General features: G+C 38.1%; 1 protein-coding gene across 5 annotated transcripts in view; it reads left to right on the plus strand.

Annotated features, from left to right (window-relative positions):
• Positions 1 to 396: 396 nt before the first annotated feature.
• LOC125235221 (protein TIS11) overlaps positions 397 to 15752 on the plus strand; it is a 66299-nt gene continuing 50943 nt past the window's right edge. For 2 of the 5 annotated variants that reach the window (XM_048141701.1, XM_048141702.1), the window contains exon 1: positions 9223 to 9267. In XM_048141701.1, the coding sequence (XP_047997658.1) occupies positions 9238 to 9267 (30 nt within the window). In that variant the 5' untranslated portion in view covers positions 9223 to 9237. Of the gene's footprint in view, positions 1019 to 9222; positions 9268 to 15593; positions 15671 to 15752 lie in introns of those variants that run through there. The other 3 variants (XM_048141704.1, XM_048141705.1, XM_048141703.1) reach the window with 3 other exon arrangements.

Genomic DNA, 15752 nt, shown 5'->3' on the forward strand with positions numbered 1-15752 from the left:
GTGATAGCAGTGCTATAATATTTTGGCCTTGAGCGCACGGACGTCCGATCGAAATCTGGCTCTCTGGATGTTTTGTTCCGTGCAATACGTCAGTGCTATCATAGCACTGACGTATTGGAAAAAGTCACCAAATAGAAGATGACTGCGTTAATTAAAGACGTCAAAATTAAAAATACGTGAATATATAAAAATAAAGCGTTTAGGTAACTACAAAAGTACATTAATATTTTGATAACTCGGCAAGCATGATGAGAGAGTTTTGTTGTGGCGGCGGGAGAAGCAAAAACAAAACAGACAGCCGAATACTCCCGAACAACAACCGAACGCACCCGAATGGAAAACGAATCTCGCTCAGAAACCGAAACGCTGTGATCGCGCTGTTTGATTTGAAAACAAAATTTACCCGCTCAGTACGCGAGCGAGCGTGATACGGAATGAACGTGTGGTGCGTTTTGCGCGAGCGTTGACTCTGCGAATATTTTTTTTATTTTACGAATTATACCAGCCAGAACTAAGTTTTTGGAGTATAAAATCGGAAACAGAAAAAAGTTTATGACACTCAGTTAACTTCGATGCAGTTCGTGCAGTTTTTCGACTAAATTTGTGAATTTCCGTATAGACGCGAAAAAAGTGAAGAAAGACTTCGAAAACAAAGGACAGTTTTGTACATTTTCGCTACGTTTGCGAAATTGTGTTCAAAAAATTTATCTGGCTCAATCGTGGAAAGAAAAAAAGTAAAGCCGCAGCCAACTAGTTGATCTGTGGTCATCGAACAATCAAACAAAAAAGCAACGAATTTACTGCATTACTAGTTCCCTTAAATTTCTCGTTAAACATATCGTGAACTTTCAGAAAACTAACCTAAAATTACAGTGAGTTCGTCGACCTAACAAATCTACAGTGAAACAGTTTTATAAACCAAGATTATCTGGAATAAGTGACGAGTTGGTTTATAATAATGTCTACTGCCATAATGCATCAGTCTGCGCTGTACGACTTTGGTGATATGTTCTTGAAGGTACGTTGAAATATTTTCTCATTCGTTGTATGCTTGTTTATGATATTAATTAGAAGTCGTTTATATTTCACTGCCATAAGCAGCACCCGTCAAAAATCAAGACACCGTAAAGAAAAGTTTCCAAATCCTTCACGAAGGTTCAAAAACAACTTTTCTAATGTGCCAATACTTAATACAACTAATCTTTTTACAAGAATAATCAGGGCTAGTCAAATATCAGTCCTGAAGTGTGTATTTAATATGCGATTTAATTTGCTTTCATAACGTAACAATAGGTACGTTATCAGCTGTCAAAATTACCTACTTACAAGCGTTCGTAAACAGCGTGTTTTATTTGAATACAGTGACTTGCTGTGTTATGTTGCATAATAATATTCATATGCAGGGTATTTTAGTTTAAAAATCAATACCTACGTTTCTACCTGCTTTTAATACAATATGAGTAAACAATAAAGTAAGAAATCTACTGTGTATTGAATTTAAAACCTCGATACAACACGTGTTCTTCGGTTAGCTTTGAATCAAATGAGACACGATGGTGCACATAAACTCCTACGTGCATGCCTCATTCTATGAGGTCTGTTACTGCCAAGATGTGCAAAATAAACTCAAGAGGATTTCGCTAACACCAACCTTTCAAATATAGGATGGAGTTTGATAGTTACCCTCTTCACAAATCAATAAATGACAGTCACTTGAAATAGTACATTACGATACAAGTGCGTAAAAAAGGAAGTTCGAAACGAGTGGCGATAAATTAAAACACGACCGAAGGGAGTGTTTTAAATCGACACGAGTTACGAATTTCTTTTTCGCACGTGTACCGTACGACGTTTTTAGTACAGATGAGCCTCCGAAGTTTCGACCTGGCATATAATGAACCACTTCTCGTACTACTGCGTAAAAAAAACACCATCTGTACTGAAAACGTTATTTACCAAGATACATAACTTAACCTGGCTTAAGCTTTTCATACGGTCCGCATATGTAAGACCTCGCCACCTAGGTATGTACACTATGTACTTGTAAGAGTCACCTTTGAAGGAAGAAGGTATCGCGTCCTCGTATTTTTACCAGTCCCATTTTTGTCCCGTGTATAATTACATTAATTCCAGCTGTGAAATATCTACACACTCGTAAATGGTTGTAGATGCTGTTTGTGAATACCTACGTATTTGCACCCCCCAGTCTGCACTTTAACGTGTTCGCTAAAGATAACAATGATTTTTATAAAACGTCAAAACGTCTTTAAGGCTGCTTTAAAAAAAAACGTCAAAATAATGTAAAATTGATAGTTTTAGTCGGTGAAATACTACACTTTCCGTTATCCCATAGATTTATTTATTTCAAATTTCAGTTAGATCATCTTATTAGCTTGATTTTTATAAGACTGGATTTTTGAAAACCAATTCACTAAATTAATTATGAATTTTTCTCTAAAGCACGTTTAGAAAAACTCACGTATAGAGCTGAATTAGTCGATCTTATTTGTAAAATTTGGACGATTTTTAATTACTAAAATAGGTAAATTTATAATTCGTATACTCTGTACTACAAACTTCTCAGACTACATTTTTATTATAAGGTTTTAAAAAAGAGTAAACGAGGCTAAGACGAAATCAATTTTTTTCAGAAATTACCTAAAATTAAGTGACAATTTCTTTGAAAATCTACATCACATTGAAATAATTTTTGTATTTAATGAATCTGCAACGTTTACTTAAATTGCTGTTATGCCTTAGTGATTATAAATTGCTATTATTTATTTTTGGCACATTTTTGAAAACGAGCCTTCACCGGTACAATTATTACCACTTTTGGTCATTTTCTCATATTTTGTTAGACCAAGTAGAAAAAGTCCTATAATGTGATATATATTTGTAAACTACTCACAAAGCCCTTTAATTTGATACCACACACGGTATGATCAAGGGCTTGGTTGCGATTTCAATGTTTTTCACGCGAAAGCCCTCTTAAAATTATGACATTCAAAATACATAACTTGAATACGCAATCTTAGCTATCAAACACGTTGCAGAGTTGGCTTAGCCTTACTATACAATTATACATATATACATTATTGTTAGGAATGTTAGGTAACTAAGTAGGTCGTGGGCACTATTTTTGTTTTGTACCTAATTGTTGACATTAGAATAAGTAGATACACTAATTTGTGATAAACAAACCTATCAACTAATTACCTAGCCATACAATAGAATACAGTAGTAAGTACTGTAGGTAGGTATTTCGTAGGTCGTAGGTGATTCCAAGTTTCTGTTTCATGATAGGTGACTTTTAAATAAAAGTTTTATTTTTATCAACTGGACAGGAAAACTACCGAATCAATAGATTGTAGACACGGCAATGTCGGCAGTAAATATATCAGTTCTAGATATCAAAATAGAGGGTAGGATAGGAATATATTGTTTCTTAGGTATATTTAATAATAAATTATTGCAATAAATATTACGAGAACAAGAAAACTTTAATAATAAATAAATTAAATCTAACCGGTGCAAAAGTACCCAGTGGGAATTAAATTAATAGATAGTGTATTATTTTCCTAGTATAAAATAATTTTTGTTTCAAATTATGTCAAAACTCTCAAAATCAGTCTAAAAAAATAAGTATGGAACAAAACGAAACCGTTTCACGAGGCAACTCTCTGAAAACTCCACAAAACCACATTTGGACTATGTTATAAACGTAAGTAATTACAATTACCTATTGCTCTAAGTTAATGAAATACCTATTACCCAGACTATTCAAGTTAATGAAACCAGTTGCTCGGGCTCAGTGCGTGTTCCTGGGTAGGGTAGCCTAGGCACCTACCTATCGGAGGTGGCTAGATTACCTACATGTACCTATATCTAAGGTAAACCTACTATGGTCTATGTCAATGCCCTGACTTAACTATAGTTACAAGACACAAGTTATCCTAATGGGTAATTGGATATCTGCCTTATTCATGCAAATGATGCAAATATTATCAAGTTTACCCTTTTATAGGGTTAGATCATTGTTTGCGGTAAGACGTTATAATTGCCTTATTTCTACATCGTTCCCTATAAATGTGATACACGAGACTCGCGACTTATCTTGTAGGGTAACTTAGGTATGTACCTACCTTACTTCTTTCATATCTTGTATCTGCTTGAACCCTCGAGTTGAGTAATCTCCGCTCGACGGGGTATATAACAGACGTGGTTAAGGGGTCACAAACAAGTTACCATTCGAGTCTCAAATGAACCCTGCGTCTTACTATTAACGTTTGTTATTGCTCGACTCCAAGACGCTTTTGAAACCCGTTTGCGTTGACGAGGGAAAACCGGTTCTATTAGCCAATTCACATAGTTATAAATCGTTTGCTCCTATCCACCTATCATATGTTACCTGCTCAGGGTTTTTGTGGTTTTTTACATGTGGAAGACACTTGTTGCTGGGGTTGCTGGCTTACATTTGGACACGCACACATGCTTACGCAGTATACATATTTATAAAGAAGTTATACACCTGAGCGGTTTTGGTAGAATCGGGTTTCTGTACCTATATAACGAAGCACAGAATACCAGTACTGTGCTACGTGTCTGGGTAGTTTAATAGCGAACAAGAATATAATGAAACCTTTGTGCGTAATCTTATCATAAATAAAATACTGCCAAGCTTCAAACATTGTTCTGTTACTTTTGGACTATGCTATTTTGGCGTATTTATTTATCTTTGAATTTTAATAGCTTTTTAAACAATGCCTGGTAGGTGATACTTCATTTTGCAACTCTTTCATCTGTCTAAGTTAATTTGTAGCCTACGACAGTAAAACATTGTTATTTTTGTTCTAAACTTCCCTCCATATTTAAGGCATTGTACAAATTGATCACAAATAAGGTGTACGCGTAATAAAGTCATGATATTTTCTTCCAAACGTCTATAGATTACGAACTTTACTGCCAGTGGGAAATTTGAAAGGTGCATCTTTTTTTTCATCAAAGCCCATAGATTCAGACTTTAAAAAAATTGCTCGGAACCGTTCAGTTCCATAAATACACCTACAACCGTCTACCTGTCTTTTATTTATTTACACACACCACCGCTCTCCATTATGTTGGGTATATTTTTTGCACCACTCCTCGTAGGGCACCACAAAGACCTCTTTGTGAAAGTCCCTTTTGTCCTTTTACTATTGATGGTAGGTGTCTCAGATAAAATGCTAGGGATCCTTTACCCTGAACACTGATATTAACGACTCCGCAATTGCAATGGCTGATATTTTCTGTTTCTGCCTCTTTACCTCACTTAAATACGTGGCTTTCCATCACATTAACGTATTCTATAACTTTTCCTTTAAACATATAATGACAAACTAATTCCATGCATAGTATATCATGCATAGTGAAGTTTTGATACGCTTCCTGCCTTTATACGTCATTTTGACATTTGTGTTTCTTAAAAAGAGAGAAAATTGAACAGACATTTGCAAAGTTTCCTAATGGGATGAGATTGTCTGTACGAAAAGACTGTTCGTCATGTAAAGTCGTGGTATACGGGCCGTGGCGTGGTTGGGGCCTATACGTTGTATGACTTCTCTTTCTTCACAGACTCTAGCATGTATATTGTATATAGGTAAAATATGAATTGTTTTGTCTACAATTGCGATCAGTATATTTTCGGTGCCTAGTGCATCCGTTGGTTGTTAGTTGGGCAGTAAGGCGTGTAATCACGTGGCGCGGCGGAGCGTGATCGCGCCACGCTCGCAATACCCGCATTACCATACATTACGCCAAACTGATACATTCCTCCTAAAATAGAGAAGATGCGGGCGTTTTGAGTGCTATTGTTTCACCGAAACCGAGAGTCCATCCATCCTCCTTGCGTTATCCTGGCATTTGCCACGGCTCATGGGAGCCTGGGGTCCGCTTTGACAACTAATCCCAAGATTTGGCGTTTCACCGAAACCGATTTGAGGCACTCCATCCATCTGACTGTCAACGTGTACTCGTTAATCGTTATGCGTTTATCCGTGATCTCAAGAGTATAGCGACGTTGCTATTACTCGCTATAGTCTTCTGAGTATTTGATAAACCTACCTACAGGTAAAAATAGAAGCGTGAGTTCGCCCAAGATAACAATTCAAACAAAATATGGCGTACCTGATAAACAAAACTTGGTACTTAATGCTAATGTTTCAAGTTTTGCTCAAGTATTTCTTTATGAACTTGTTAAGAGGCTAGGCAGTTTGATGCGGTTAGACTTGACCGTGCAACCGTCTATTTTCAGTGCCATTAACAGCGCCTTAACATATTAACTGTGTACGTGTTAAAACGCTATTTAATATTTTTATAGCTATTTCAAGAGGTATAGAAGAGGGGCAAGGTTCCCATTAAAGGGCGATAATATAGGCCCTTTTTGTTTTAACATTAGGTGGCTTCATGTGCTTACATTTTTATATGTAGTTGTACTTATAGCTTAGCCTTTTTGGGGGTTATCACGTGACTTGATTAACTTTCCACGTGAGTTGATAAGGCAAACCACGTTTTTCTACAACAATCTTTTAAGGGTCGATACTGACGGACTGTTTCCCGACTATATGGATACTCTGGGCCCCTAAGGCAGAAGAGAGATATCTATGTAATTGATTAATTCTCGTTTACTTTACACTCGTGTCAAAGAAGCTGTTGTCTTGTCATATTCTGCATATGTAAATACAAGCTTTCCATACTTTTCGCAATCACCGTTGAAAAGGTTTCTCAAAAGGCCGGTTCCTAACTCCGGAGTCGTTTCCCAACACTCGACAAGTTGCAGAAACCCTCGAGTACAACGTAAACAATTGCCGGCCGTGGGAGTCGGCTGGTGCCAACTCAGCGCAGCATTCGTTACTACAATAAGTCATTTTAGAGTATTTCCTCTCATGCCCCATTGGCGAAATGCGATGCTGCGTGGGATTCGAGGCGCCATTTTGTTATCGCGTCGCGTTGGACTGCAATTCGAGAAGCATGTTTCTGATGAATCGCTGGGCATCGAATGTTGCAAGCTTTCATTTGACGTGTTGTGCATGTGCTGTCGGTAGTGTCGGTACGCTCTTATTAACACAGATTAATTTTGCCTATGTCGTTTAAAACATTTCTGTAGTAGGTCGGTAATATGTAAACACTAACTTAGTGATATAGTGAAACACATTTGAAATCTTCAGGTCATAAAATAAAGTTTTTAGCCCGTAATTAATTTAACAATTTTTGGCTGTGCCTTGGACACAATCCCCTTATTTTCATTTCATATCCTGTTTAAAAGCAATATCGTAATGGTACTGTACTGCATACAACTAAAAAGAACTTGACAAGTATGTATATATCATAAAGTTAAAACATAACAAACAAAGTAATAAAACATTTTTGCATTTGTAAGTACATAGAGGATTAAAATATAATCATTCATTCAACTCTCACGTTTGTCATTGACTTGAAAATTAGCACTCTTAGTTTAACTTGACGTAGATAACACTGAATAGTAATACTAAGAATCCAATAATAATAAGAACTTGATATTTACGAGCTAAAACCCACATAATCCAGGTGCTAAAGTGTCTAGTTGTTTACGTATTTATTAGCTTTGTCGCGACGGAAAACCCGAATGTTTTTACGCGAGATATCTTCGTACCCAAGTAAACAGAATATGGGGTAATCTGAGGTCACACTTTGCAAGGGAAACGGCGCAACGCGTCCTGCGTTGGGTAAGCCTCACGTCAGGGCCGAAAGGCCAATAAGTCAAGTTGCGTAGGCCAGGTCCAACGGCCCCGGGCTCGTCACTGTACTATTTTTAGCTCCTTTCTCTGCGACAGCGCTCTGGACATGACTCAATTCTTTGTTCCCTTCATTTGAACGCACTACACAGCCTTATACCCGTGTTTAAGTCCCATTACATACCATGATCAAAATCATTATTGTAACCAATCATACACTTGCTGGTAAATAAAAATACCTCGCAGGAGGCACAGACCTACGCAAGTCCAATACGGTCAAGCGGCCACCAAGGTGCGCTTTCCAAAGTTTTGTTTAGTTTTTTAATAATTATGTGGCCTACCTTGAGCTCCTCGGTTGCTCAATGTGAAGATGGCATTATGCGTCGACGTATAAATATACTCTAGACGCTAATTCGAGGCAAGTTGGAGGTTTCACAGTCAGCGTGGCCCTGTGCGGAGATTGCGACAATGGCTTACTACCCACGTTCAAACGATTACTTATAAAAGCAATCTGGCTGAGCTAACTTATACAAACGCCTTATTGCATTTCTGCCTAAACGTTTTTGCCATTAATAAAAATTGTTATTAACAGCACAGCTAAACTACTGTACAGTAAGCTATTTGTATAGGTGATGTATACATGACTAATTGTTTGAATACGGAAAAGTTAAAGCAGCTGATTATACCTAACACAAATAGGACGCACACATCAATGTAAAGTAAAACATTGTAGAATTACATTAAGTATTTTTAAATGTTAAAAACTCCCTATAATGGTTTAATTATGTGCATGCTAATGATGCTTAATCAGAATTTTGGAAGTTTACGCCAGGTGAACAGGTGATGTTATTATGTTAATTTATAGCATTAAGTTGTGACCTTAGAGTTATGTTAGGTTACTGTGCCGCTTGGCGAACATTTAATTACCTTACACAGACACTTCAAAGCACTTATGCGCGGTATTAAAACTATATTATGTTGACTTTATGAGTACAGTGTGTATGACTAGGTAAGGTACAGCTTGTACCTACATAAGATGACTGAGTGTTTGTCTCTGTTAAATTGACTCGTATTTCTGTTAGTTTTATAAAACAAATGTTCCTATGACTCCTTCAAAACATAGAAACATGAAGCAAATCTTGTCTACTGCAAAACATACCGGTTTTATAATAGCGTGTATCGAATTGGGCATATGGATTCTTAGGAAAGCACACGAGCTGCGCGAAAAACTTGACAGAAGTTGACGGAACATTGCTCACGTTATCCGGAGTAATTTGGAGCTGAAGCCACAATAAGTTTGTTCTTGTTGTCAAGCCATTATAAGTCCAATACAGGCCGTTATAGGACTTATTAAATAAATAGACATGGTCTCAGCATTCGCGCCGCTCCGCTAATTGTTTCGGCAGAGCAAATGCGAGGGTTCATTGCCGGACAAGCGACATTGTCCAACGAGTTTTTTCCTCTTGTGTATCATACTTCACTACATATGGATCGAGTGAACGTCGCAGTCGCTTGTGTGAGTTAATTTATTTATATAGTGGCTGCTATATTATTCTACATTATCTTACTTTATGCAGTGTCAACAATGACTGTTAGTTACTTGTTCTGTTTCACATTATAGTACTTATACAAAACTTTTTTTTTTGAAGTTAACTTAATAGGCATAACATTTAGCGTAGGATATGTACATAGTTCTAGCACGTTCTAGGTTCTAGTAGAGCAAAATGTGTAAGTACAGAAACAGATACCTAGACAAGCTTTGTTTACACATCCTTACCATGATGAAAGAGTTGACGCATCCCAACTTTGATCAACGCATTTCTGGTTTTATTTTAAACCCTTTGCAAGGTCCCTCATTCTTGATCACATCTTGCTTCGTCACTCCGTATTATAGCCAACGGAAATTGATGTTATTTCATCTTAATTGAGCGCCAAGCGGAACAGTCTCCACGCGTAATCACTTGGTTGCCAGTCCACGGCCAGCAGAAGTAAATACGTACACGTGCTTTGTTGGCTTATACTTGTCTGACTAGCTTTGCTTTAACTTGTGTAAATTGCTTAGTGGCTTGTGATGAAATAAATATGATGTGTTCTTAAGAAAAGATAAAGTTAAAATGGACTTTGATGTGCAGAAGAGAGTACACAGATTTAGACCGTTAGATTAGTAGTTAGGTAAGCAAGAGTTAAATTTTTAACTTAAAAACTGGCTGTCTGGTGCTATAGATGGCGTCGTGAAGCGCTACACAAAACCCTTCATTTAATGTGGTGATATGTGATATAACAAACGAAGAACATAGTTACTATACTTGGAAATGCCGTAATATAATTCCGGTTTACATTATATAAAGTAACAAAGGAAAGGTTTATTCCAATGACGACGTTGACGTAGACAAAGAATAGACAGTTTATCGTTAGTTACCATTTAACGAGTGAGTAAGCAAATAGTTACCGTACACAACGATAATGCTTTATCGGGGGTCTTAGAGTGCACCGCATAAACACAGGGTACTGTACTCTCTATCTTATCTCTCGTCTGATAACGACTACGAACATTATTAGTGTTGTCTTACGAGACTTCAGTTTAAAAGCAACAATTATTTTCAAATTAACGCTAACTTTGCATGCATGAATCTTGTTCATGCATCGGGGGATCGTTACGATTATTATGATTGAACGTAAACGTGTAAGATGTTTCTAACGAACTGTTAAATAAATAGTGTGCAGTACAATCGTAATTTAAATAATTTCCTGTATTTAGGTATTACATACTCGGAACCGGTTATGTACCTATACTACCTATAGCATTGATACTAATAAAAGCATCAATGTTATACGGGAAAATTTGTAGCCATTGTAGGAATTGATTATCAAATTGGGCACTACCCTCGGCAGTAGTTACATATTTGCGGCGTTTGGGGTCGAAACCATGGGGCCGTGGGGGCCAAGTGCGCGTTGCCTCTACAAGGAGCTATCTAAGCGCCTTATAGACGCTTCTGGTGACCAGAGGGCTGGCCAATACCTTGCTCAGCGGATCAGCATTGCTATCCAGCGGGGCAATGCGGCCAGCCTTCTGGGCACCTTACCCAACGAGCAAGACCTGGGCCAAATATTTTATTTATAAGTTTTATTGTAAGTTTTAATGTAAGTGTTTATTGTATTATTTTATATATTGTTTATAAATAAAAGTATTCAAATGCCAAAAAAAAAATCAAAATCATCACTTGTCGAATTGAACTGTATAAGGTACAAGTTCTGTTGGTTGACGTTGCGCCAACGTATAACGTGCGACTAGCAACGTTTCTCTCAATCTCAAATAAGCTAATGAAACTTGTATTAGGTAGTTAGTTACAATTAGAATAAACTTGATGCTAAACATTCATTCATCCATCTATGCTTCGTAGCGTCTATTATTAACTGCTATAAATTTAAGTAAAAAATATCAAATGTCACACAGTTTAAACTTCGATCGTAACGTAAACCAGCTAAGGCAGTAGGCAGAGTAGGTTCGATGCAGTTTTGGCACACATTCGCTACAGCGTTGCGTCACAGAGCAACACGCTCGGAATCGGGCACATCGTGTAACACTTACGTTGCCGCGGCTCGGCTTCGGCACCGCCTGCCCACCTACTTGCGCACGCTTCGCTCGCCTCGCCTCGCCTCGCGATCCACCACTTTACATAATTGCTCGTAAAACACATCAACTTACGCAATACCAAAACAACTCGAGATTCTGAGTTCAACAAAACAGGGTCACTGGTTGACCGGTCTAGTCCCCAATTCTAGATAGGCTTAGATATAAATAATCAGATTAAATAAATGTATTTTATCAATATGTATGCTTCATTACTTGTAAAGTGCGGAGCACTACACGAAAAATAATATATTATTTACCTCATTATATCTACCTTATCGTAACAACGGATGCAAACTTTAACCTACACCGCTGTTGTAATTAATATAAACAATATAAAACATGATAACTCTGGATTTACAGCGAATTTACACGATGTTGGTACTGTAAGTATTAGAAACACAGTTTCTTGTATGCATGATGACTTCGCATAAATGTCATAAGGTTTGAGACGTATTGCACTATTGACCAAGCATATTAATTGCTAGTTGCTACCAAGCTAATTGAGCCAAGGAAGACACCACAAACTTAACAAGTTAATTTTCAAAATAGGGTCAATCGCGTGACACGATCATGACATCATACATGTTTATTTTCAAGGACACGTGCATCTAATGTCATCGTAACATCTAATATTGTCAATTAACATTAATGAGATGCCGTTCTTGATTCAAAATGAGGCTGTGCCCAATACTATGTAAACAAACAGAAGCTAAGCCGCAATTACGTCACGAACTTGCGGAGCCGCGGATGTATTACAGCACTGACAAGCGATCAGAGCGACATTCTATCGGTTGAAACGGTTTTAACTTTCTTTTCTCGTTTCGTAATGATACGGCTCAGCGGAGAGGAGCTGTCGCTGCGCTTGCACCGACGGCGCCGACGACGCCGGGTTTCACAACCCCGTCTACACTTCAATAACATAAATCATTATGCACTGGACACCACATACCACTCAAATCCGACCTCCACTCTTAACAATCAATACTAAATCCTCTCCATCGAACATACCAAAATCACGATGTTACGTCTTTGTCGTGTATTGTAAAACACCTCGTACTTGATAATTGTTGCTAATGGGCTTTTACAAACAGCACAGTACAGACGTCTCCGAAAATTGAATGAGATTAGCGCGGCATTTGATCGATCAACATTGCTCCTACCCTTCCTAGACGGCAATTATTTAACATCGCATCGTATGCCATTTCTTGCATCGTCTTAACATGGCTACTCGAGACGCAGCTCACAAGCACGGAAACCTCGTCAACCTGTCAATCCTCCTGACGCCGACTACGAAAACAGCGTCATAATAAGGTCATCTTGCGTATGCGCTCACTGTGTAAGCTGTTGCACAAACGTGACGCGATTGCGATAATCCGCGCGTGCCGCGATATCTTATGCACTCTACAGGAAGTGAACTTTCGAACTTTTCACTTTTTATTGCCCCTTTTAGTAGTTACCATCCCATTTCACGTTCCATCGCACCCGAAGAATTAATCTCGCCCTGGAGTGGTTAATTAAAATGGGTTTGTTTGTAAACTGGCGCGCCATGTAACAGCATTGCGCATGCCCATTGTGTGTATTTAGTATTTCCACTTAGAAACAATTGGAATTATGTAAGTGGTTAATTGGGGCACTTGAGTCATTCGTGCTAGAAACCAATTTAACTTTGACACACGTTTTTATAATGTTACAAAAAACTGGATAGCCGAATGCAAAAAACAAGAAATAACCATATTATAACGCTTTGCCACAATCGCAAATGAGGTTTAATTACTTTATTGTCTTAATATATTTTAATGATGATCCATTAGTGATCAATTTTTATCATTACTAGCAATATTTATACACGGCTAATTAATGTAAATTCACTATTATAAACTGCGCAATTTTCTCTAAGAACGGCTTTAGACTTCTAACACTTCAGACCGCAGATTTTGTCAAGATAATCAACTTATATTCGACTATAGATTTTGCATTTCTTCGGTATCTGCATAAATGTATACTCGCTATGATAACAGTAATATTAGCTTATATTTTTGCGGTTACATTTTCCACGCCAAGAAAAGAGGTGGTCAAACATTGCGGCACACACGACCACGTTTTGCGTTGCAGCATAAGCCCAGCCTAACGCCTATCTGTTGACCTCGCGAACGTAGGAAGCGCGGCGTCACCAAGCCGTCCATTGTGTAGAATTTGTAGCATTTACTTATGCATGCATCCGGGTTTGAACAGCATGTCTTTAGCGTGTTTAGTCATAGCCATAAACGAATTTAATTAATGTATGCGCCGCCTTGAGCCCCGGAAGGCAATATTTAAATAAACGAAGACACCATAGCGTTGCGGCACGTTTGTTTCTGTACGAAGCTATTTCAATGAAGAGCAATGCATAATTCTATAAAACCGTCAACATTCAGAACAACTATCAACTTCGGTTTCATGGAGTTCTCTTTTTTAATATATTGGTTCTAGCTCTTGTTAGGTATACTCGCGTGTAAAGCACAGAGCCATCAATTCCATACTAGAGCAGAATGAGTCATAATATTCGCTGATCTTGTCACTATCGCGTGATATAAATGCAAGTAATGCATTAGCCCGATATTTCTAACTTTGTAATAAAGAATGTGATGCTGACTTGCTGACGTTGCCGTGTAGTGTAGATGAATGTCAATTAATTGCTCGTGGTCACAGTATATCAAGCTGTTTATCAAACCAACAATTATCATTCTACTCAGACTTACAAAGGGTAGGTACTTGAATTATGAATAGATACTTAACAAGATGCTTATCAAAGTGGCCGCGGTCCTCATTGCGTTTTGCGTCACGTATATATAATTGCTGTATGTTATTTTGCAACAGTCGTCAACTGAACCACCCATAAGGGCATATTTAGACGGTACGAGAACTCGCATACGAGTTTTATTACAATGCGATGTTTGATGGCTGTGCAAAATTGCATGTAACCTCAACAACCCGCAATGTAACTAAAATCGCATGCGAGTTCGCACGCCGTCTAAGTTAGGCCTAAGGGTCGTGTCGTGATGATATCTGAAGGACTTTCTTATTGCGTGATATCTGGTGATATACAATAAAACTTTATTGTTTAATCACAGAATACCTAATACATGACGCGGCGACGAATGTGAAGCAAATTGTCTATGTCACTTGTCAAAAAATACAAATTTGAAACTTTTTGACGTACGGAAGTCAAATGTTAAATATGCATTCAACATTTTTATTTTGTTTGCATAATACAGTGAGGAAATATGTTTTTGTGACAACGTTTACAAAAAAAGATGGACTTTAAACGACGATACATAATGCATTGCGATGCACGATATAAACAAAAACAATATAACACTTGTTTATCTTGTCAAGAAAATACCTATTACGAATGGTCAAGTTAAAATGTAATGTAAATGCACGTGATAAAAATGCAGCCATCATCTGCTGTTTGTGTAGCGATCTCGATGATAGGTTGTTGTCCGTTTCAAGATGTGTGTCAATAATGAAAGGAAAGTGGCACGACCGGCCGCGCCGGTAGGTCAGTGTCGCTCGCTTACATAACGACTGTCATACCATCCATCGTGATTTCGGACATGACTCCTTTCGAGAACATTGTCCTCCTTACTCAATCTCAAAAGCACGTTCCGACCGAGTAACCTCCGCGTTCGTGCTGCAGTTCTTGGCGGGCTTCTTTATAGTCTACCATTTCGGCCTACTTATGACTAAAAGATAAATGAATTGACGATCTGATCACATACAAATAGTGCGATAAGGACGGCCTGATGTTTTATCATTTATCGCGCGACCATGCTTGCCGCTCTGGTGAAGATTACAGGGAATGGAGGACATGAGAAGTAACTAGGAGAACACTGCATGGGATGCCTTACGATTGATTGATAGAATGATGATGCATGAGCATGAAATACTTACTGTTGGGGGTATGCATTCCTTTTAAAGTCAGATAGATCTGTTCGTTAGACGAACAAGTCTTTACATTCACCATACATAAATCTTTATTCCTCTGTCCTCTGTCCCTTCCCTATCCCTTCTTTTGTCCTCTGTACATAAAGGTACCTACATAAATTAAACATTACCTACTACATAATTGCATAATGCACGAACTGGCACACTAGTCAAACCTTAGTACTAAAGGTGAGGAGCACGGGGCATAGATTAGAGGTTAGTTTTCTCCGAGTGCGGAAGCACATGGCGAGCAGGAAGGCGTGGGGCGACGTCATCAATGCCGTTGAACTGCGCAAGGTCTTGCGCAGCTTCCTGCTTTGTGAGTATCCTCTTAAGCCTCCGAACTTATACTTAGGTGGACGTACGGCGGATTCTGTATTGGACTCTACGTCACGTCTGTA

This window comes from Leguminivora glycinivorella, chromosome 17 (assembly GCF_023078275.1).
Source record: "Leguminivora glycinivorella isolate SPB_JAAS2020 chromosome 17, LegGlyc_1.1, whole genome shotgun sequence".
Classification (NCBI taxonomy): domain Eukaryota; kingdom Metazoa; phylum Arthropoda; class Insecta; order Lepidoptera; family Tortricidae; genus Leguminivora; species Leguminivora glycinivorella.